The following is a 24,689-nucleotide window of genomic DNA, read 5'->3' as shown; positions in this document are numbered from 1 at the left end:
ACTGCATTCTCTCTCTCGCTCTCTCTCTCTCTCTCTCTCTCTCTTTCTTTCTCTCTCTCTCTCATCCATTCTAAATACCATAATCCCTTCGTTCATCCTTCTCTTTTACTCCTCTGGCCAAAATCAGACGTCTTTATCTCAGTCCCTGCTTTTGTCCTACCTCTCGTTTCCCGTTTGACATCTGTCCTTCAAATGATGCACACACACTCACATACTCAACCACACACACACACACACACATACTAACCTGTTTTCCAGGCACTTTGAGACTTGACTGTCGAATAGTCCTCAGTCCAACCAGTCACTCCATTTAAAAGAGAAAAGACCTTCTTTCTTTCCTTCAAACTCTCTCTCTCTCTCTCTCTCTTTCTCTCTCTCTCTCTTTAATGCTCCCTCGCTCGCGCCCTCACCAGCTGTACGCCGCTGAATCTCTTCAGAGGACAAACCCCTCTTTTTTCATCCCTCCTTCTCTCTGACTCTCTCTCCCTCTCCCTCTCCCTCTCTCTCTCTCTCTCTCTCTCTCCCTCCCTCTCTCTCCCACCGTTGATTGAATTTTAAGTCATGTTTAATCCCGCCGAACAGAACAGGTATATCCAGAAAGAGACGACATGAGAGATGTCAAAAAAAAGAAAAAGGTAGAGAAAGCGTGAGGAGGGGATAAAAAGGAATAGATGTTGTCAGGGCAGTCCCTGAAGCAGCCGATATTTTTAGCGATTCCCCTCTTTACTTCAGACGCGTCTCTCCTCTAGCAGCTTCGGCTTCATTCCCCCCCTTATTTATCCTTTATGCTTTTCTCTTCTTTTGCAGAAGTGCAGTGAGCGCGGCTCAGTTTGGTGCGAGCAAACGAGCGCAGGAGAGAGAGCGAAAAGCGACCGCGCTCAATGCATCTGCCTCAGCGTCTGATACAGAGAGGGAGAGGGAGGGAGGGGACAGAGTGAGAGAGTGGGAGAGACAGGGAGGGAGAAGGAGGACTGGAGAGAGCGTGGATAGAGCGAGAGAGAGAGAGAGAGAGAGAGAGAGAGAGACTGGGGGGTGGGGGGGTAGAAAGAGGGATGGAGAGCCTCCAGCAGTATTTTGGCTGAAGACCGGCAGCGATGGCGGAGAGAAAGGAGAGAGGGGACTAGCGAGAGGAGGAGAGGGAGCGATAGAGGAGCAGAATGGAGAGATAAGTGCAAGAGGAGTGAAAAGGGAGGAAAAGAGCAGGGGATGAGTGTGTGCTGATAAAGTGGCACTTCACAGACACTGAAAGGGCTTGATTCCCCCCACTGCTGCTGGCAACTGCTGTCTAATTGTGGAGTTTAGCATGTATGTGTGTGTGTGTCTGCGTTTGTTTTTGTACAGTTTCAGGACAGAAATCCCTAAATGTCTGTCATATTTGTGTACAGTACCTTTTATGGTACTGCAGAGGACTATTATAAAGTGTTAAAGGCTTGTAACCATGTAACCCCCCAGCATTGAGCCGTGGAGCAGTGGAACTGCGTTCTTTGGAAAGATGGTGCTCCATCTAATCCTTTAGGGATAAGTTATATATACACAGTCATATCAGAATATTATGACCACCTATCAAGTAGATGAAGATGTCATGGGCTGTATTAGGTGATGAAAGGTGTCCATTACAGAGGTTTACTCTGGTCCACTGTGGTGGGTTGATTGCTCTGAACCCCTTACCAAAGTTATTATTCTCCTTTGGCATCAATAGCCTGTGGCGTTCCACTGTTATGCTATTGGGATGCAATCAGTGCCACTCTCCAACACTCAAAGAACTGAATACAGCTTCACTATGGCAGTTCTTTGGCATCCATGAAGTCAGTGGTCACCGAGATGCTACCCTTTGCCTGGTACCCTATTATCATGTCCTTTTGGACATCTGTGAAATCGCACCTTTGCCCATGACATTCATTTTGCACTTTACTTTGCTACAACTGACTGGTCTGCTCGCTTATTTGTACATTCAAAAAGTGTATATAAAAATGATAGTATATATAAAGTATATATAAGCCACTGCTTACACACTGTATATAGATGTGATCTAGGATCTGCTAGTGTGTCGCAACTGAAAGATCCACTCCTCCTGTTTTTTATATGAAAATTATCTTCTTTGGGGTAAAATCACTACATAGAATGATCTGTCATATTGTTGCGAGAACACAGGCATGTAGATATGAACGAGTATGATATCTGTATGTTTACTGCTCTGCTGTGTGTATGTGTGTGTGCGTGTGTAGTTGTATCAGTTGGCCTCTCTCTGCGTCAGTCTCTGGCATATTTGTCTTGTCTTATTAGCTCATATTGGAGTAGATGATGTATGAACAGCCCTCAAATTTACATTTGCACTGTCAAAGGCAAGCGTACACACAGAGTATAATGAGAGTGAAGGAAAGAGGCGTAGCGTTCTTTCAGCTCCTTCTTTTCCCATTTAAACTATGATTTTTCATTCTCTCAGAGAGTGCCTTTCATAGATTGTGAATGTGTTTTATTAGACCTTATTTGCAGGTGTTTAACCAGGATTGATCCTCCTGTGTACGTATTAGGCATTGGCATTCCGACTAATTCGGTGTTAAGGAACAGATATCCAGGTAACCACAGGCAAGAGGAAAAAAAGGAAATAGGATTCTGGACAGTGTCAGACAGTGTGTTGTTAACAGTGTATTTCCAGCTGCAAGTAATCTTTCCTCTATTCATCTGCACAGATGTTTGGGTTTGACAAGGCAATATAGAGGAAAAATCATGCATCATAATACTGAACGTACTGCAAATGCTCAACTCATAGCTTTATTACAGGCCATATGTTGTTCGAACTCATTATACACATTATGATCTGGTGTATGACTTATTCAAAATCGTTAAATGAGCTTTTTCACAGACTTGACCTATCCATGCTCCATCCGCACACGGTTTTTCATAGCAGCTGTTTGCCAGTTTAGACAAGCTTTACCGGACTATGCCATAAATAACAAATAACATAAATCACATTCAGCCTAATGAAGAATATTTTGATTTCAGTTTTAAATGCTACACTGACAAGTTGGACTACACTATATGGACAAAAGTATTTGGACACCTGCTCTTTCATTGTTTCCTTCTACACCAAGGGTATTAAAGAGTCTATCCATTTTGTTGCTTTTGTTGTAACTCTTTTGAGTAACTATGTCCAGGGAAAGCTTTCTACTAGATTTTGGAGCATTGCTGTTAGGATTTGATGGCATTCAGCAACAGGAGCAATAGTTAGGTCAAGATGTTGGATGAACACAACCCCATCTCATCCCCAACTGCCCAGCTCCTCCCAAATACATTGTATGGATCACCATCATTCCAGAGAACACAGTTCCTCTCCTCTACAGCTTATTGCTTGTTTTACATATTTAATTAATTAATTAAATCAATAGAGGGGTGTCAGTGGATAGTGTCATTGGTTTAAGTGCTGGAGGTGGTAGTCACCCTGGAGCCCATAATGCAAAGCTCATCTAAACCGAATCTGAATGTTAGTAGGTGATTTATTTTATTATTTATTTTAATATTATGAGTAAAACAGAAAACTGTAATAGTGTGCTTCAGGCTGTTCTCTGCCATGCCCACTAGGGGGCGCTACTAATTTCAGGAATGCAAATAGACCCTATCAGAAGGGGATATATAACCTCTATGCAGTCCTTTTTTCTGACCATAGATAACCATGCAAACACTGGTGAATATGTTGACATTTTGGTGTGTTTGGCCTGTAATGCCAATTGTACCTCAGTATATAATGGATTAGGTTTAGGATTTACCTGTTGTCCAGCTTTCTAAAGCAGCTGAGCTGCTGTAGCACAAAACCCAGTGAGGGAATGTGAAAACACCAGGTTTTCTAATATAAACAAAAGTAATATTAGGGCTGTCTAGTTTGTCACGCTGTGAATATTTAAAGGTACAGGCTGTCTCAAATAAGTGTCAAGACTGGTATAGAATCCAGTTGTGTCAATACACCACTAACAGCCACCTGGAAGCAGTTTTATTGTTATTGTAAAGTAATAATAATTTGTCCTGTAGATACAGACACTATTGTATGCTTACAGGGAAGAGACAATTTTACACCAGTATATCTTGCCAATTAGCCCTGGCCTCTATTAATCCTCCTCTTGTTCATAATGCAGCTAAGGCATGGTAATGATTTTCATGAGGCTTCTTCATAACTGGCAACATGATTTATTTGTAACTCTATAATCTTCAATTGCCAGTCAAATGTAAACAGTTAGGTTAACAGAATTGGGTGGAAAATTTTCACCTTACACACTCCACCAGGTGGCCTGTACATTTCTCTCTGACATGTTATTATACAACAGATCCCCAAATAGTAATTTTATAATCAACTACTGGCACTGGCTTTAACTGAGCATTCGATTACACACCCTCACAAACCCCTCATACGCACATAGCACTTTAAGCTCATACCACGATATAACAGCATCACTGTCGCGACACTTGGAGGTCTCACTGAAGGAACACTGTTAGGAACACTGTGAACCCTTACATTTAACATATTTACCAACTAACATGTTTAGAGCTCAACCATTCTTAAATGTTTGCTTTCACACCTAGCAGAAGGGTCCTGACTATATATGTGTGTTTGTGTGTCCGTGTGTGTGAGAGCATGTTGAGTCAGTATTAGTCCCTCTATATTTAGTCCCAGTGGCTGAAAATGTTGAGATGAGTCAAGCAGTGCTCACTCAAAACCACACAACCTTCAGTGAGCTCATCCAGACATCATGTGTTTCGTGTGTATAAGAGGCTGCAGTGATGGAAAGGCCAAATGGTGGCAGAGAAATCAGCCTAGAAGACTGGAGCTCTTTAGACAGAGAATTTGTAGCAGATCCAAAAATGTTAGTTTTATAGTAGATACTAAATAAAACACAGTAGTAGGAGGAAATAATGCATCTTAATAAAGTACTTTTAGCTTGGAAAAACAACATCATCTCATTAACATTCATTGTTGTCCACATTGTTAACATTTCAAAAAACACTTCCCTGTTTATATGCCTATATGTGGAAATTGCACTGTAATTGCACTTTTTTTGTTGCATAAATAGAAATTAATTTGCATGCATCTTGCCTATATATAGCCTACAGCAGTTGGCACACCTATTTAGACTGAAGGTATAAGAAGGGTTTCACCCTTGTCTGTCGCATAGCCAGTCAGTATTGACACTATTTTTACATTTCTGACTTAAAGACATTGTCTATAATAAGGTTTTTGATAATAAAGTAACAGACGCAAAAGTAAAGGACACAGAGTGTTATTGTGGCTATTTGTGTACTTACAACTTGTGGAGAAACTTTAGCCTGTTGTGAAGGAGTAAGGTGGATAGGGAGTGACGAAAGAAAGGGAAAAGAGAAATTAGGTCCATGAGTTGCTGTGCATCTAAAAAAACAGGCCAATATAGCTTGTACTATCATAAAATCAATAACTGAATGATAAGCTTAGTGACAGCATCTTCCACGGTTATCGTTGGTGTGACATGATAGTGACGGTACAGGCCCTTGCAGTATAAGGAGTTAACATTAATATTAAAATAACCTCAGACGTGTGTGGGTCGATCTCTAATAAACCACTTCAGGTAACAGTCTTACCTGAACAGTCATTGCTGGGCGTTTTAACGATGTCGGATCTCTGTGGCTTGCTCTCGTCTTGCATTTTGGCCCCCCTGTGAGAGCTGTTGTAATGGGATAGCCACACACTGACTGTACAAATCATTTTTGTCAAAGAGGCAGGAGGGGGTGGAGTATTTTTAATGCTATGTGCAAAAATGTAATTACAATATTCGAGGCCCTGCAGCGAGACTGGGGTGTCTCGGCTGGAGTACTGTAGTCATTTCAGCACCTCGGACAGCACACCAACAATGCTGTTGCTGCCATTAAGACCTTGTAATTCATTTTAGCTCTCTTTTTTCTTTTCTTTTTAACACCATGTGTGCCAGCAGTGCAGCTTACTTTATGTGAGGAGTTCGTTATGAATGAACCAGCAGAAACATTCCAAAATGAGGTCAGAGTTTCGTTATGATAATGAGAGGTGGGTAGAGTAGCGTAGACTCGTACTCAGGTAAGACTGCAGTAAGAGAAGCTCTAGCACTCATGTTTGTTTACTGCTGAGAGGGCTGGGTTAGCAAAAATATGTATTGTCAGAGGCAGCAATGATAATCAAACAATACTCAGATTACAATAGTGAGTCACGTGGAAAGAACTTTGAATGGCTGGAATATGATGTTGAGAAAGAATTGAGGTCCTTTTGAGCAGGAAGTCAGACACACATTCCTTCTTTACACTATAAGCTCAGTGATCCCAATGAAACTTCCTGCAAATGTAGGTGGGTCAGTAAAATGTATTGCTTAGAATCCTGGAATCTTCAGTCTGGTTGATTACACTGTGTCCAGAAGTCTGTGGACACACTTTCTTAAAAGTGAATTCAGCTGTATAAAAGTGCAAAGTTGTCTGTAGCATATGGTGTAACATATGTATGTAACACCACCCTCATGGTAAATCTTCTATAGCAAGATAATGACCCTAAACACATCAGTTCTTCAAGAGGTGCAAGCTAAAGGTTTTCCATGGTCGTCACAGTCCCCCAACCAAAACGTCTGTGGATTGAACTTAAAAGAGCAGTGCAGCATGACAACCCAATAATCTCACAAACACTTGAAGCCATCTGCAAGAAGAATGGGCAGAAATTCCTCAAACAAGAATTGAATGTTGCATTAATTGCCAAAGGGGGTGTTAGTAAGTGCTTACCATGTTGTGGGGGCCCACACTTTTGCTTTATGTTCTTTTCCTTTTTATTATTATTATTTTAAAACTAAAAGTGCCATTTAAAACTCTGACTTTTACTTTCTGAATGGTTGTTTCTATAGTTATTGTAGTGTTTAAAAGCTTAGTTCATGCACCCCTGTTTAAATTTTGAGCACTTGCCCTTCCAAGACCTGAAGAACAGTACAAATTCATAAAAATTTGATTTGATTGCGTGTAACTAAGTAAATGGAACTAGTTAGTACACACTAATGGTGTGAAGAGTGATGTGGGGGCAGTGTGTGGTAAGTTCATAACCATGTGGGCCATGTCTCTTTACATTATTGATGTTGGTCATCAAACTCTCATTCACCCCCATTAGCTCCACTTTAGCCTTCATAAGTGATGCCTGGCTTCAGCCTCGATTTAACAGCCGGCTCGAGAAAGCAGGTTAAGTGCTTCAGGATGAAAGGCATTTGAGTCTTGATCACATGTCTTCTTCTCCTGCCTCACCAGCTCTTTTTGTCTCTTCTACTCTTGTGTTTTTGCCTTGATACGTCTCCTACTGTCACACTCTTTCCCTTTCTTCCCCCTTCTTTATTCTTCCTAACTTTCTCAGTCACCTTGCCATGCTTGTACTGTCAACCAGTCACTTTTCTCTGATTATCTCTCTCTCATTTATAGATTATCTCTCTGTCTCTTTCACTGAGTCTCTCTAACAAACTGACTCTCGTTCTTTTTCTCTGTCTGATAATCTCTCATTCTTTCTCTGATAATCTCACATTCTCTAATTCTTTTGTTCTCTCTCTCTCTGATTTCCCTTTTCACACATTCTGTCTCACTCTCTCTCACTCTCTACCTCATTCTCTCACACTCTTTCTGTATTCCATTCTCTTTTACACTCTTTCTCTAGTTTATTATTTCTACCTCATATTCTCTCACACTTTCTGTATCAGATTTTTGTCTCATTCTGTGACTTTTTCGCTCATTCTTTCTCTATATCATGTTCTCTCACACTCACAGTCTCATTTCCCACACTTTTTTTCCTAAATATTATTTTTCACTTTCCTTCTCACTCGCTCACACACGTCTCATTTTCCCTAAATATCTCTCATTCTTTCTCTCTTATTCTCTCATTTTCTTTGTCTCTCTCTGATCATCTCTCACAGTGTCTCAGTGTCATTCCTTCTCTTTCTGATTATCTCTCTAATTCACTTTCTCTCTCTTATTCACTTTCTCTCATTGACCATCTCTGTCATTAACTATCTCTCTCATTCTCTTTCTCTCTCTCATTCTCTGTCTCTGTCTCTTGCCCCTCCCCATGTCTCAGGCTCTGACGACTTAAACAAATCAATGTAGAAACTAGAATTCAAATCTAAAGACATCTTTACCTCATCACTGTGTCTGTGTGTGTCCAGATATGTGTCAGTAATGACGTGTGTGAGGATTAGGTGTGAGTGTGTATTGCTATGGTAATGCTTTTTTTCTGTTTTTCATGTTTGTTGACATGCCTGAGTAGTTTAGAGAGTGAGCGAGTGGCACAGAAGGAGAGACAGGCAGAGAGAGAAAGAGAGAGACAGATTAGTTGACAGGCTGTTATTCTAATCCCCTTTAGAATAAAATCCAGAATATCTTACTGTGGGTGTGTGGGTGTGTGTGTGTGCAAGAGTTGATGTCAGTTATGAAGACAAGACTACAGTTCTTGTCAGTGAGCGATGGAGCTGTCTCTTGTGAATGTTGTGTTTATACTGTTTGGCAAAGAGAGTTTCCAGTGGATGTAATTACAGATAAAGATGATAAACACACTCCTGTTATTGCAGCTGCAGATCTACCTTCGTCCATCTGACATCTCAGATAGACAGAGTAAAACCACACCCTTTAGGTGTGGGACTTTAAGAGTACAGGACTTTAAGAGCATTTCACCATTTCTTTCTAGGGAGGCCACCCGGGTGCTTGTTCCATCTCTTGTCACCTTGAGACTTGACTACTGCAACCCACTCCTGCCTAATCTTCCTATGCGTGCCATCAGGCCCTTTCCACTGATCCAGAATGCAACAGCTTGACTTATCCCCAACCTTGCAAAGTTTAGCTATGTCACTCTCTTGCGGCATACCCTTTACTGGCTTTCTGTAGATGGAAAACTCTGACACTGGCCTACAAAACCAAAAACGGTCCAGCTCCTCCCTACCTGATGGCAATGGCCAAACCTGATCCATATCTAGAACCCTTCAATTATGGCTCGGCTTGACCCGCCAAGTAAAGCATCCAGACCTTTCTTTGTCCTGGTGAACCGAACTGAAGACCCATCTCTTTCCAGAGCACACACTTGTATTGCATTTACTCCACTTTTTGCACTTATTGTATCTTGTACTTACGCATAGTTTAGTAATCTCTACATTCAGGTTCTAGGTCTTGTGTGTTGGTTGTGAGTTGTTTGTATTAGTTATTGTGTGAGTTTAAAAGCATCAACCCTTGCCTTGGATATTGTAAGTAAACGACTTTCACTTATGTAAGTCGCTCTGAATAATTTCCCCATTAATGAGAGAGTGTGTGTGTGTAAGAGAGAGAGAGAGAGAGAGAGACACTTTCATATTCCCTCGCTTATGTTTTTTTTTCCCAAACCTTCTCAGAACACCTCCCCATGTTAAAGAGAGGTCGAGGAAAACTACATTAAATTTTAGAACACCTCCATTTTCTCTCAAGTCTTTCTGGGTAATTGAGTTTTTATCCGTCATTCAGTTTAACCTTACGCCTGTGTTTTATTTGCTTGGCTGAAACAATATGACTTCTTACACTAAGAGTGGGCTTTTTTGTGTGTGTGTGTGTGTGTGTGTGTGTGTGTGTGTGTGTGTGTGAGTGTGTGAGACTCATGCACACTTTCAGCCTATGGGAAGAAATCAACAGCTGAATGTGTAGGTAATGATAATATTGATTTGAGCCTTCCGGTCAGTGCGGTCAGGGTCATGCACATTTTATTAACTGTTACTCATTCACTCTCGCTCTCACATGCTCCAACTCTCTCTCACTTTCACACTCTCTCTTTCTGTCTGTTTCTAACACAAGCCTTTATAATTGTGTGGGTCTGTGCCTAAAGATCAAGACAAATTGGGTGCCAGAAATCCGAAGAAAGACATGTTTCATGTTTCTCTCAGTCTAGTCATAAAAAGCCTTAAATGCCTGAGTTTCTATTTACCAGCATATTTTAAAATTTGTTCCTCAGACCTTTTGGCTCTGTCTTTTGGTTCTTAGGTATTTTCCATTTTATTCTCTCGAACACATGTGCCTGCATAAATGCATATATCTCCCTGTATCTCTCTCACACACCTATACATATGCAAATGAATACAGAATATGCTTCAGAAACACACTTGTTTATGCGCTGTGCAGTAGTGTGTCTCTCGGGTTCAAGTCTTATAAATTTTGAGGCTGACTGCAAATATATTGGGGCTGTTATATGTCTGTATAGGCGTCTCCAAGAAGTGGAGTCTCCCAGTGCAGAGGATCCCTCTGAAATGGTCCTCTGTATTGATGTTTAAATTCCATCAGTGCCATGAGCTTTTCATGAGCTGGGGCTCTCTGAGCTCAGTAAATCACTTTATGATCAGGAGCCACTATTAGTCTGTGCGATAAGGCTTCTGCAGAGGAGCATGTGAATGATCAATGTCCTCTGAGTGTAAATACAGACTTCATACACACCTCATTCCACACTACTGCCACTGTAGAGCACAGAGTTACCAGTTTAAAGACCAACAAACAGCAAACTAAAACACTGACCCCATTCACACTGTTCTGCCATTGCTGGGATTTGAATCATGTTGCTGCACAGTTGTAGAGCCAAGAGTGAACCTGTGGTCAAGAACTGACCACTAATAAAAGGCTAGGGGATAACCAGTACAAATTGTGCTTGGAATTGTGGTCTCTAACTTTATATCTACAAAGTGTACCAACAAGATAGGCGTGCCTAAGTGTAAACAGAATGCCCAGACCCCAGTAGCGCTGCTGTGGCTAATATGCTCATAACCAGCGCCTCACACACTAACATGCCATGACCATGTTGTCATGGACCAGTTCACCACAAGCTGGAAACTGAAAATTTATGAAATGCACCTGTATGGTTGTCATTTCTGATCAAATAGGAGGAGGCACCTAGCTCTGTATGCATGGCTCTGTTGCTTGGAGCTATGCATGGGCTATGCAGTTTGGACTGGATATGAATAGAATATTCTTCTATTTACTCTGAACACAGGCAGGGAAAATGCCCATAAACAATTATAAATAATACAAGTCTCATAAATCTTCATCGTATTTCAGCCATAGACAAGAGCAGGAAAATAGCTCCCCAGTTTCTTGTATTTTTTAAAGCTTTCATGTAATTGCCATAGGCTATTGATCCATTCTCTACGCCCTTGCCTTTCTCATAACTAGTGTGATGGAGAAAATTAAGAGCTTATGAAGAGCTGGACTGCCTATTTCTTTAAAACACTAAATTAAACTTAACTACTGGAGGACTACTGGAGGAGGTTTTTTTAAGTGGCGGAGTGACTTGCCACACTGAGGCCCTACAGTGAGCACACACACACCCAGAGCGGTGGGCAGCCAACTTGAAGTGCCTGGTGCGCAGAGAGGGTGAAGGGCCTTGCTCAAGGACCCAACCGTGGCAGCTTGCCGAGCCTGGATATTGAACCCACAACCCTATCATCAATATATATATATATATATATATATATATATATATATATATATATATATATATATATATATAAATGGGGAATGACATACTTACAAATGTAATGAAGAACCAAATTTCACAGGCATGAGTTGTACCACCTGTAAACCTTAAGCTGGAAGTCGTCAGCAAGTAAGGTTTGGATTGGCAAAGTATTGTGGGAATTTGCAAGTTTATCGGTATTTCTGTGGTGACAGTAGTTTTGTCGTCCCCGCCCCCTCTTCATATCTTTCTCTTTCTTTTTGTAGACTTGCATTCTTTCTTTATCACTCACTGTTTGCAGAAAAACAACTTAAAATAGATGTATTCACAGACATTCTGACCTGTTTCCATGTTATTTCCAATTCTTGAAATCAAGATGGATTGGACAAGGACAAGTATCACTGTTGTTCAACAGTGCAGAAGCACGTCGAACATGCTAACCTTTACACACTACATGCTGTACCAGCTACCTAAGGAAGGACTCTACAACACTGGGTGGACAAACTGTAACTTACACACCTGTTTGTTTGGTATAAATGCTAAAAATCTAGTTCTGCCTGATGCATTTGGAGGGTTATTGTTGCTTTTGTCCTGCTGTACTGACCCACAGTGTGAACCGAGCTGTAACTTTTGTTTACCATTACAACCCTACTGTGTAATACGTCTATAAGAATATTTGTGTCTTTTTAAATTCCAATAGTATTGTTATAGGTCTTTTTTATATAATCTGCCACAGTATATAAATGAGATTTTAACAAAAGTCGAAGTATTCAACAAACATTAATAATTTTATTCTAAATAATGCAGGCTGAGCTAAACCATGCTGCATTAAGGGTTCTTCAGTGAATTTGAATATCCCGCAACGCCTATCACAATTGCAGTATAATCACAACGTGGAGTTTCGTTCTTATCATGCTGGCCCACCCTTTAGCGAGAGGCAACGGTGGCAGCAGTGCCATGCTGGAGGAATATGGAGTTAAGGGCCATAATTAAGGGCTGCTATTACCGCCAAAGAAAGAAAGGATGCAGTCTTCAAAGAAAAAGCTGCAGCTACAATTATTTTCGGATTGTCGTGTGGAGAGCCTTTCACGGGGATTCTGCAAAGAAGCATCAAAGAGTGCCGAGCATGCAGACTGTTACCTAAACATCAGTCGAAAACTGGAAACTTTTTATTATGTCATATCAATTATTCATCACATATTGGAAATTGTAGTGTGTGCTGGGGCAGACAGCAGTGCAAATTCAGGGGAAGGGCAAAGACCCAGCAGCAGTGTGATATTTAATGCAGTAGTGTCATGAAGGAATTTAACTCTATAGACTTTAAATGATGGACCGAAGGCACCTAACTGTCTCACAGTATAATAATAACACGACCACTTTAACACTTCCTTAAGGCTTATTCTTATCCTCATGTGACAGCAGTCTAACCTTGTATCTCTGATGCAGTAACTTTATAAGAGAAGGAAAATAGATCATATTAGTTCAACTATAGCAGTTTGCTTTTTCAGAATGAGTCTGTTAGTATTCTGGACACTATATATACTGTATATATAATAAAGGCACTCAGCAAAGTGCTGACACAGATGTGCAAATGGGCACAGACACACAGTTTGTCTAATCTCTTTAGAGAAGTATTGCCAATGGAGTAGGGTTCTCTAGAGCAGATGAACATTAACCTAATGACACAATGCATGACCTAGGTAAGCGTAATGAGCCATGAAGCACTGGAACTGTGTTTTCTGGAGTTATATTGAGGCATCCAACACTTTTGGGATGAGTTGGGGAGTTAAGGATGAGGTGGGGCCATGATTATCCAACATCCTGACCTGACCAATGCTTGGTCGCTGAATGCAATCAAATCCTCACAGCAATGCTCGAAAATCTAATAGAAAGCCTTCCTTAGACAGTAGAGACAATTACTTCAAAAAAGCAGGATAAACTTGCTTTTTAATACACCTTGATTTGAGAAGAAACAATGGATGAGCATGTGTGTGTGTGTGTGTGTGTGTGTGTGTATATATATATATATATATATGTGTGTGTGTGTGTGTGTGTGTGTGTGTGTGTGTGATAAACGAACCAATAGAAATTCTCGATATAATAAAATATAGTGTAATATAATATATGTAATAACAATGTAAAATATTCCTACACTATGTATATGTGATACTACACTGTGTATATGTGATGCATATGTATTGTGTGTATGATACATGTATGCAAGTATGAATGTATTTATGTATATGTGGGTGTATGCATGTATTTTTGCATCACTGTCTCAGTTGTGTAGAGGGTGTAGTGAATAATTTAGAACATATATTTTTAAATTTCTTTATACCCTGATAGTGTTGGTGCTGACATTTACTTCTGTGTGTTACATTACACCTACTGTAATGCCATAATTTATGAGTATGTGAAAATTGTGTGTGTGCGCAGTTCCTTAAGGATTTGGCAGTGGGACAGGGAGCAGTTCTATGGAGACACAGATATATCTCCAGGGACTAACTTTGTACTCTTAGCTAGGCTATTATAAAGTATGTGTGAATTGTAAACGGTGTGTGTGTATGTGTGTGTACCAGTGATGTTGAAATTTCACAAGTCTGTATCTCTCTCTCTCTCTCTCTCTCTCTCTCTCTCTCTCTCTCTCTTTTCCCCTCAGACGAATATCCCCTTCCTCCAGAACGTTCTGAGTAATAACCAGTTCCTCTACAGTACGGTGGATACCCAATTTATCGATGAGAATCAGGACCTGTTCAACCTCAAACGCACTCAGAACCGTGCTCAGAAACTCCTGCATTACCTGGGTTAGTGCATGCTTGTTACTTGTGTATTGTACTCCATGGAACACGCAGTTCCACTGCACAGTGTTCAGCACTCCCCACCACATACTTAGCATCTAGTCTGGGGACGGCTACCTTTTTGAAATTATTTTAATGACAAATGAGCTATTTTTCTTGTTGATTTGCAGCTTATTATATATATCCTAATATTAACTGAGTATATTTTTGGAAAAAAAAAAACCAAACAAGTATTTCTCACAGTGTTTGTGACAGGTCTGTCCTTGTTGTGATGCCAGAACTCATCACCATCTTCAGGCCAAAATAGTTTTAATATGTGCTTTTAATAACAGTCTGGAAAAGTAGGTGAAACAGGTGAAAATACAAGTTTCATAAGAAGATACAGTGTCCCTATTGGTTTGGATGGTCAGGAACAATCAAAGCCCCAGGCCTGTCATGATCTGGAAACTTCTGGAACACTAGTAAAACTGTCAAGAATGTTTCATATCACCATGTACTGAGAGGCTACTGGCAAGAAGGAACCCTCTGCATCATTACTGACACATTCAAGCCCAATTTTAGTTTGCAGTTGACCACATGACCACAGAAATAGCTTTCTGGAGGAAGGTTTAATGGTCAGATGAGAACACATGTTTGGGAAGTAAAGGTGAAGCACTCAACCCTAAGAATACCATACCACTTGTTAAGCATGGTGGTGGTAGTATCATGCTCTGAAGCTGTTTGGAAACTGGTACACTGCACAAGTGGATAGAATAATAAAGAAAGCCGAGTATCTCAGAATTCTTCAGCCTAACCTCAAACCATCGAATATCCAACCAGAGCTCTTCCAATAGATGATTATTGGCCAAAAGAGATCGGGTCAAGTTGCATCTTGCCAAAGGACTTTTTAACCGAATATTAGGTGTGCTGTATGTATAATTTTGACCCTGTCTTTTTCTTTCTATTACAAATATATGTTCAGAAAGAAATAGTTAAAAGCCCAATGTTGCCATGACATTCATTTCCACGATGAGTGTATGTAACTGTATGTCCACAACTGTATGTTCGTGTGTTGGTGTGTGATTGTGCTTGTTTGTGCCTGCATGTGTTCGCTGTGTGTAATTAGTTCTCTCTCCTTTTTTTCTTTTTTTCTACAGGACATGTTATGGTAAATGGGCCAACTACTCCAATCCCAGTCAAAGCCAAGCCTTCTTCCACAGATCCAGTCATCCCCCCTGTTCCTATGGGTACGACATTTCTATCTCTCTCTTACACACACACACACACACACACACACACACACACACACAGAGAGACTCATAACTAACTACTTGGGCTGTATACAATGAAGGAACAGTCCTGAGATCATCAGAGATCAATCCACTGAATGTGAATGAATGGGGAAATCAGTATTTTAAAAGCAAATACAGAAAGGACTCTGCTTAGGCTCTTAAAATGACGTGTTAATTAGCAACATGTTGCTTGTTTTGTCACAGTTCTAACATATTTTATGTCAGGCTAGAAGAAGGCAGCATGTTATTACTGTTGTGAGAAAGTCATCAAAATTGTCTATTTTACAACACAAGGAAAAAAAAACATTGATTGGATTCCAAGTCATTTTAGACTATTTCTGTTGGTTGATTCATCATGAAAAACTGTCAGATAAAAGCCAGCTGGCACTTTCAAATGGTATAAATAAAAAAGGCTAAGCTAAAAAATTAAGTTTTTGTATGACAGAGTGGCTTTGACAATACAGTAATCCTACTGCCAAATCAGAGATCAGAATAGCCTCCAGGATGAACAGTGAGGAATGTGAAGGTTTCTGGACCAAACTGAATCTGCTGTGCAGCCTTTAAACAAAAACAAAGAAGAAGGAAAAAGCATGAACTCTGCTGATAGCTTTATCCAGAGGAGAACTCATTTCTCCATATCCTGATTAGCCTGACTTTAAAAAGAACAAATGCCATAGTGCTGCCGCCACGTCTGCCCACACACACTCGCACACACATGCCCGCAGGCCTGGCTGAGTGACAGCGCGCTCCTCCGCCTCTGCCACGCTGCTCTGTGGTCGGGGCCAGGGAGACGACAGTGTGATAATACACTCTAATCCCTCCCTTCTCTCCATCTCTCCACCAGATGAAAGAGAGAAGCCAGCCACATTAGAAATCTCATTACAGGGGTTTAGGTGTGTGTGTGTGAGCTATATACTGTGCTCCACAGTGTTTGAGTGTGTGTGTGTGTGTGCATTTTGTAATGAATTTGCAGACTTTTCCTCTTTTTTCATTGGCTGGAATATTTTCTGCTTTTTGGAAACAGCATGTGGGAGTATGAAAGTATGCTGATTTTTATGTGTGTGTTCAATTCTATGGGCCCATGTATGCGTAGGTATGTGTATTGGGATGAGGAATGTATGTGTGTAAGTGGGTCGCTTCTGCAATAGGTATAGCCCAAGACCCTTGGGATATTCCTGGTTCCTATTTAATGAGTGTGTATGGGTGTGCATGTGGGTGTGTGTGTGTGTGTGTGTTTGTGAGAGAGGGAAATACACTAACAAAGTGTGGTAAATAGGCTTATGGCTCTATACTTGCTGCTATACAACTCACAGTGCATTATTTGGTGGAATTTTCCCAAAACTGGAAAATCCCTTAGCAACACCATTGCATTTAGGCTGCAACCCATACAAATATGTGTGTGTGTGTGTGCCCATGGGTGGGTGGGTGTGTGCTTAAAAAAACAGAATTTAATTAAATTATGCCACACATTTCCATTCAGTTGAATAGAGGCAGAGGTTTGGACACCCCTGTTCAAATGTTTTGCGGATTTATCAAGTAAAAATAAGTGAACAAGCCTGTACAGGAAATGTAGTGTTTTACAGCAATTTACAGTTCTACAATTTTTTCCAATGTATTTTTTCCAGTATTTAACTGTTTACTGTCAGCAAATAAACAGCAATTGTGTATTACATAGAGCAAGCAGTGTGTTCTCTATAGAGGAACGTGTACATATTTACACCATTACAGCCATTTCACATCAGACGTGATGTGACAGTGTGCCATGCATGATGCGCCATGCATGACGTGCCAGAGCACTTCTGCAATGCTTGAAGCAGCTTCAGTTCGACCTGCATGTAAATACAAGCTACACATGTCTGCACTGTTTGTGCTTTGCATGAATTAATTATATGTAGACTAAATTTTAGCATATTTGAAACTGTTTGCTTCACAATATCAAGTAGTGAAGAGCTTATTGTTGGGGGGGAAAAAACATCTTAACTTTCAATAGAAGACCATGTAAAAATATTTAATTCCAAGTCATTCAGGAGCATTTCTATACAATGTATATTTACAATGTAAAGTGGCTGAATCACATTATGTCAAAAAGTAAAATGGACATGCAGGACATGCATATTGTCTGACAGCCACGATATAGAATAATACAAATATTTCACTGGTACTGTTTCTGCATATAAATCACTAGAACTGCACAAATGCAGCAGGCATCAAAAACAGACCCAAAGCATATTTTTTTCATCATATATTTTTTTTACATGTGTGGTACAACTGCAGTGCCACAAGAAGCGAAAACATCTTGCACAATTAATCTTCACACAAAATGCAGTTGCAAGTAGTGTCGACATATTTTACATAAGTCAAACAATACCCTTGGTTCCTTGATTTGAGAGTGTGTGTGCATTTGTGTATGTGAGCAGTAGTCATTATGAAATGATGAAACGTTATTTATCACTGGACACAATAATACATTCATTGATAGGTTGACATGTTTGTGCTTGTGTGTTTGTTTCATGTGTAGGTGAACCCCCGGCTGGTTTCCGTGAGATCCTGCTGAGGGAGGGTCCGGAGGGTTTTGCGCGGGCCGTGAGACAGCACCAGGGTCTGCTGCTGATGGACACAACATTCAGAGACGCTCACCAGTCCCTGCTGGCCACCCGCGTGAGGACCCACGACCTGAAGAAAATCGCCCCGTACGTTGCCCACAACTTCAACAACCTCTTCAGCCTGGAGAACTGGGGAGGTTAGTGAGACGTCTACCTTTTTATATTGTGTCTGCAAAGTACTTCTTTTCTAACCTGTGCTCACCCGAGCTCAGGAACAGGACTGCAAAGAACCAGCATCCCAAAATAACATTGAAAAAAACTGAATAGAACAAGCTGACAAACCAGAAGATTCTGATAATAAATCAGTTTAAGAACGGCCTGCCACTATTCTTCCCATTATGCATAAGGATATGAGAGGGTGCGCACAAGTGAGTCCTCAGTGAATAGGGGTGAATGGAGCTAAATTGCAAGTCTGCATCTGCAGTTTTACCCAAAAGCTCCATAGGAAACCAATCATTTTGGACTCTCTCAGCATATCTTCCATAAGACGTTCCTGAATAGCAATTCCTCACCACAAATTCTCTGGTGATGCTGCTTTTGAGTGGCTTCCAAAATTGGGATTTTCAAATTCTAAATTGCACTTGAACAGCTGACAAAGTCGAATTTAGAAATGGGGAACTCTGGATTCTAGATGATTCATAAGCTTACCAGGTGTTACCAGAAATGAAGTCATATTTAAGTCATAGTTAACCATCACATAAGTACAATCTTCTGTTGATACTATGCTTAGCATAAAGCTATCAAGCTGCTAAAAACTCTAGATACACTAAATTGACAAAAGTATTGGGACACCTTTATTGTTCAGAAAATCAGGGGTATTAAAAAGAGGTATCCTGCTGTTGTTGGAATACCCTGTCTGTACTGTCCAGGAAAGACTTCCCACTAGATTGTTGGATTGTTGTTAGATCCTGAAAGTATTGGATAGAGCACCATCATTCCAGAGAAGACAGTTCTGCTGCTCCACAGCTCAATGTTAGGGAGCTTTATACCCCTCTTGCCCACACCTGTCATTAGGCATGGTGCCAAAAGTATTATGCTATTAGCAGTACTTCTATACATACACTAGGCAAGCTGTGTGTGTACATTTGCACAGCTGTGTCAGCAGTGGGTGCAATTTTAAATAGCTGAATGCATTCAATAGAAGGGATGTCCACAAACATTTGGACATATAGTGTACATTTGACATTCTGACCAGCTCTGTTTTAGTGGAAATTGTAGTTTCTGTATAGAAAATAACAGTCTATTAAAATTGAACTGTGGATCATATGTAAGAACAGCAGTGAGTAATAACCCTGGTCTGCTACATCCCTCAACAGCGCAGTGAATAGAATTGGAATAAAATCCAGCATCTTCCACGTTATTGTGAGAGAGATGTCACATTTGTTTTTTTTTTCTTGAGCATTCAAGGTCTCTGGATTATAAGTGAATAGATTAATATGAGGTGTCTATAAAGTGATATTTGGAGTTTCCGTCACATCACTGTATTGTGTTCAGTTTAGACTGAAAAAAAGTGCCCATATATAAAAATGTTCTGCAAAGGTGCCAGAGTTCCAGTTGTGTTGACTGAGCACATAGGACTGTGAATGTGTGCCCTTGGTAAAATACCTTTTTTCTTGTTTTAGATATTTGCCTTTGGAGTAAGCAAGCATAAACAGACATGAAGACTCAACAAATATCTATGCATGCTTGACTGAATGGAAATGTTAAGATGACTATTCTAAGGCCTCTTCCAACTGTTTTTCTCTGGTGTTTTTTGCGTCCTTGTCCCGCTTAATTTAACTAGTATTAAATTGCTTCATGAACGTTTTAATGTGACAAATATTTCTAAACATTTAATGTGACAAATTTTTATAAATCAACAGAAATTTGTAACCTGACATCAACTTTTTATAGTTTTTTTTGTAGAGACGAAAGACAATAATATACTTAAATTTGTTGTGTTTAGCCTTGTGTCATGCCATACAGTCATGCTCCAGAACAATGTAAGGGCTCCAGAGCATGGGTGAGAGCATGGGATCACATTATTCCCTGTTTCGGTGGTTGATGTGAACATTAGCTGAAGTTACTGGCCCACATCTGAATGATTTCAACATTGCACTGCAGCCACGTGATTGGCTGACTAGATAATTTCATGAATGAGGTGTACATGTGTTACTAATAAAGTGGTCAGTTAGTGGACGTTCTCGGCATGTAATCCGGCCCTTTGGTTGTTGACACTGATGTTGTTGATATAAGAGGTGTGAATGTGATTGTGTAGCTTTTGTGATTCTGCAGGTGTTGCTTTTCTAAATTTGCTGCAGACGGTTCCTGCTCCCTGCATCCTTAAAGTTGTCTGTGATTAGAGGGTTTTTTTTTTTTAAAGATGTTCCAGGGTGTTGATTTTTCTGTGGCCAGGTTTTGGGCTATGGTGATTGCTGGTTGCTGATTGAATTCTCTTCTTTTCAGCGTGCAGATCACTTGCTTTTCTCTCCCAGAGAGCTCTTGAGCCTTCAGGCTTGATTTATGGCAAGCGACTTTAAAGATAAACATTGCAGACAGAGGGCCGGTAATGACAGCTGGTCACGGACTTGATAAAGTCATCCAAGTCTCAAGATACTACCAACTTGCTCATCTGAAACAAGCATACTAAAAGAGGAGAGTGGCGTTGTTCTAAAACGCTAAAGTTCGGAAGGCGAGGCTCTGCAGCTTTTGCCTCTTATCCGTCTGTTAATTCGTCTTTAATTAAACTCTGCTCACTGATGTACTTCACCTACTTACGTGAGGCACTGACTGTGCATGTACAAATATATTTGTGTGTGTGTGTGTGTGTGCATGGGTTCGTTGTCAGTGTGTGTTTTTGTCTAGCTCAAGTTCAGGTTTTTGGTAGTGAACTGAAAACTTGACCTTAAACTTTGACCTGTGAAAAATATGTCTACAGCACTTTAGATCAGCAGCACTTCACCACTGTGTGTGCTGAAGGGCAAGAGTAGCGGTTTTGTGTGTGTGTGTGTGTGTGTGTGTGTGTGTGTGTGTGTGTGTTTGTGTTTGTGTGTGTATGTATGCAAGTATGTTCTATTTTGTGTAAGATTGTGCAGGCAAGAGGTTAAATCAACTGAATCTTGGAGAATTCTCGCTTGACATGCTCAGATTCACTCTCTCTCTTTCTTTCTCTCTCTTTCTTTCTCTCACTCTCTCCTGTTTATTCTCCCTATCCCTTTCTCTTTCCATCATTATCTCTGTCTGTCTATCAGTCTCTTTCTCATTTCTTTTCTTTTTACATCTTTCTTTCTGTCTTTCTGTTTCTCTGTTTCTCTTTCTCACCCGTTTTCTCTCACTGTCACTTTTTGCTTTCTCTGTGTCTCGTTCTCTGTCTCTCTGTCTTTCCCTTTCTCCGTTTCTCCTGTGGTGCATGTGAGTAGTTGGTGCATTGCCAAATCTTTTCCTGTTGTGGTTTTGTTAGCAAGTGTGTATGTGTGTGGGGCGGGGGATGTATGTAAAAGGTGTAGTTTGCGGGTCTTTCCCCGTGGGAAGTCAGCTACCAACGTGTTGCTGGGAGCATGACATGTCCTAACACCAAGCTGTTTAGGAGCCTGACTCGCCAGCATGGCATAAATCTGGAGTGCGGGGCGAGAGTGGGGAAGTGCTGCCTGTAGTGCTGTAGGGAGCAGCCGTTTTGAATGAACAATGCTGTTTTTGGCAACCATGGAAAGATGAATGATTAGGTCAGAGCAGCCCCCCATGCTTCCCCTCAGTACAACTTATCTAATTGTCCCCCCTTGATAAAGGATGAATTTCTTTCTTAGGATTTGTCTCGTTTGGGTAAATTTGTCTCCGCATTAGGAAAATCCCTTTTGGAATTTGATGGCTTTGATGACGCGCTGCCTGTGGTGGTACCAGGAGCACTGGATGGCCGTCTGCACCTGTTGCAACTAAGCCCACAGTGGTTGAGTGCGGCCGCTGCTCAGCTGGCCGAGCCTGCCATAAATGAAATTGCTGGGGCGGCACGAAGCAGGAGATTCCTCACTCAGAAGGGCAGGCTAGAGAAGTAAGGGGCAGATGTAGTGGGGGAACTCCAGCCAAAGCAGCAGTGCTGCAGGTTGCATCCGAGGTGGAAATTGAAGATGAAGGAAGAAGCAGTTTCAGAGAAAGGGGAATATAGGTTAAAACAGATGTTAGGACAGTGGATAAGGCTGGATCTGATGGTGATGGCTCAGTCAGGCTGTTCAGTATGCTTACAGAATAAGGCCATACCTTCACTACAGGGTTGATAGAGGGCAGAAAGGTGTGCGGGTTGAGGAGCCAGACATTTTCCTTAACCAGATCGCTTGAACTGCCTTGGATTTTGGCCTACGACTTGCATGACATTTGAATGTAACTTCTAGGCCACCAGCAAGGACAATGTGCAGGGGCTAGGTTGGTTAGTTTTATGGTTTTAGACACCAGTTTTCTGTTTTTACAGTTTTTTTCCTGTTGATAGCATAGATATTGGATGCTACATCAAATGTGAAGCTCCCTGAAATAATGGTGAGAAGTAGACACAGTGCAAACCTGCAATATTCTGTCAGCAGTATACTTTCAAAGTCACAAGGGACACAACCAGAGTTCTTAAAGCTCTGTAGATTGAAATGGTGGAACTGCAGGGTTTAAAAGAGCCTACAGGAAATCATGGGCAAATTGAAGCTCTTAGAAGCAAAAAAAGGCTGCATTAGCTGATATGCTAGCCAGCAGCTCAAGAGGCACTGGTCTGCTCACAGTTTTACAGTGTGACAGAAATGGATGCTTCCTCAAAGTTCTTCTGTAGCCTTAAATGTAGCAATGGTCAGAAAAGGTTTATGCATGCTGTGAAAACAGAATCAGTGGATCTTACATCTAAGCCCACTGAAATTCACATGCAGACAGTCAGCTTTTTCTCAAAGCTGTCTGAGAGCGAGTGGGAGGAGGTACAGAAGGTGGAGGAGTTTTCTTTTACAATCAGGTCAAGGTCTTGCCGCAGTCAACTGAACTACTCAACACTGAGCTCTCTCTGGAAGAGCTGCATGAGGCTCTCCAGGTTATGGAGAATGGCCAGGCACCTGGCTTCGATGGTCTTACTGTTGAGCATTATAAAGCCTCTGTTGTTCACTCTTAAAGAAAAAGAAAAACGAAAGAATTACTGGTCTGAATGTGCCTAATTGTAACTCACACTCTGTCTGGTCAGATGGATGTGGACTTTCTGCTAAGGTTAACTCTCTGGAGTCTGAAGCCTGAGGTATTCTGACAACCTTTCAACAGTGATATTTTTCAACAATGATACTGTCCTTGCTGTCAGGGAGTGGAATGGTGGTCAACTAGATGGTTTGATCTGAAGAACAGGTTGGTTTAAGTACCTGAGAGACAGTGATTGGGTTGAGAAGATCTGGGATGGCGTATGAAAACGTGAAGAGGTGTCTCAATAGGTGATACTTTCTGTTTCCTTAAATGTTCCATTAGGGATGGGTACTCATAATTCACAAGCTTGCTACATCATCATTGTGGCATAAACAGGCTTGTGTGCCTCCTTCATCGAATCTGCTGACCAACCTCCCAGAGTTGCTGCTGAATGTCTTCTGCAGTCGCCTGCACTGGATACCACAAGCCTTTTTATCTGCCTAAAGAAGGAGAGGGGATGGGACCGTCATTTTCATATCATTATGGCCTTTTTAAGATTTTTACAATGGTTTCTGGGGGAACCTCTGGCTTGTGGTGCTCATTGAACAATGACCTCTGTACTGATCAGAGTCCTGGTCTTATCCAGGGTCATAACTCTCCGTTAGCTGGTAGACATTGCAGGACCTGAACTTGCTCATCCAGAGGACTCAGCTGGATGGTAGAGGTTGGCACTCACCTTTGAGGAGTGCATGCTGCAGAGGATAAACCTTTCCCAGGAGTCATAATTGCTCCTGTCCTGCAGGGATGTGACTGCCCCTTCCTGGAGTGCAGGGGGAGAGTCGAGCATGAACTTGCACACACTCTCAGGTAAACTGCTGTACAGGACCAGTGTGAAATTGCTTAACAGCAACAGACTGAGTCGACACACACTGGCATACTGTACCCCATTTTTAATTAGGATTTTAGTGGTGGATATTTTGCTCTAAGTTTAGTGTTTTGCAGTAATTTAATGTGTTTTTTACTCTGCAGATATTTATCATTGGTTTCAGATGTGTCAAAAGCGAGAGGTCCAACTGAAAGTCCAAGCTGATTCATTAAAAAGTGAAATACTATACATCAGACACACAAGCTGGCACTAAATGCAGATTGCATTGCTGGAAGGACCCTCTTTAAACTGGTGAAATCATGTATTTGAATGAATTTCATATTCCAGTAGTATGAATCACTTGCAGGCTTTAAAAAAGAAGCGTGGTGCAATAGCAGTGTACTTCATCTATAGTGATGAGCTCTGTTTCAGACCAGAACACAGCTAAAATACTCTGCGTACTTTAAACTGAAGTTCTTAAAGTTGTTTTAGTTGGTTTGTTTTATTGTATTTAACTTATTGGTTTATTTAGATGACCTAAAGTGTTGCTGAGTGCTCCCATAGCATCCCATTTTGACATCAAAGTGT

General features: G+C 41.0%; 2 protein-coding genes across 3 annotated transcripts in view; one reads left to right on the top strand and one right to left on the bottom strand.

The window, feature by feature from the left end:
- Positions 1 to 916, bottom strand: part of LOC140562156 (leucine-rich repeat and fibronectin type-III domain-containing protein 4) — a 42,184-nt gene extending 41,268 nt beyond the window's left edge. For both annotated transcript variants that reach the window (XM_072687581.1, XM_072687580.1), the window contains exon 1: positions 248 to 916. The gene's annotated coding sequence lies outside the window, so the exon portion shown is untranslated. The remainder of the gene's footprint in view (positions 1 to 247) is intronic.
- pcxb (pyruvate carboxylase b) overlaps positions 1 to 24,689 on the top strand; it is a 258,985-nt gene that overhangs the window by 181,287 nt on the left and 53,009 nt on the right. Inside the window, exons 11-13 of the mRNA XM_072686774.1 lie at positions 14,118 to 14,262; positions 15,393 to 15,482; positions 18,046 to 18,267. Of these exons, the coding sequence (XP_072542875.1) occupies positions 14,118 to 14,262; positions 15,393 to 15,482; positions 18,046 to 18,267 (457 nt within the window). The remainder of the gene's footprint in view (positions 1 to 14,117; positions 14,263 to 15,392; positions 15,483 to 18,045; positions 18,268 to 24,689) is intronic.

The sequence above is a fragment of the Salminus brasiliensis genome, chromosome 9, assembly GCF_030463535.1.
Source record: "Salminus brasiliensis chromosome 9, fSalBra1.hap2, whole genome shotgun sequence".
Lineage (NCBI taxonomy): Eukaryota > Metazoa > Chordata > Actinopteri > Characiformes > Bryconidae > Salminus > Salminus brasiliensis.
This window is presented reverse-complemented; position numbering and strand designations above follow the sequence as displayed.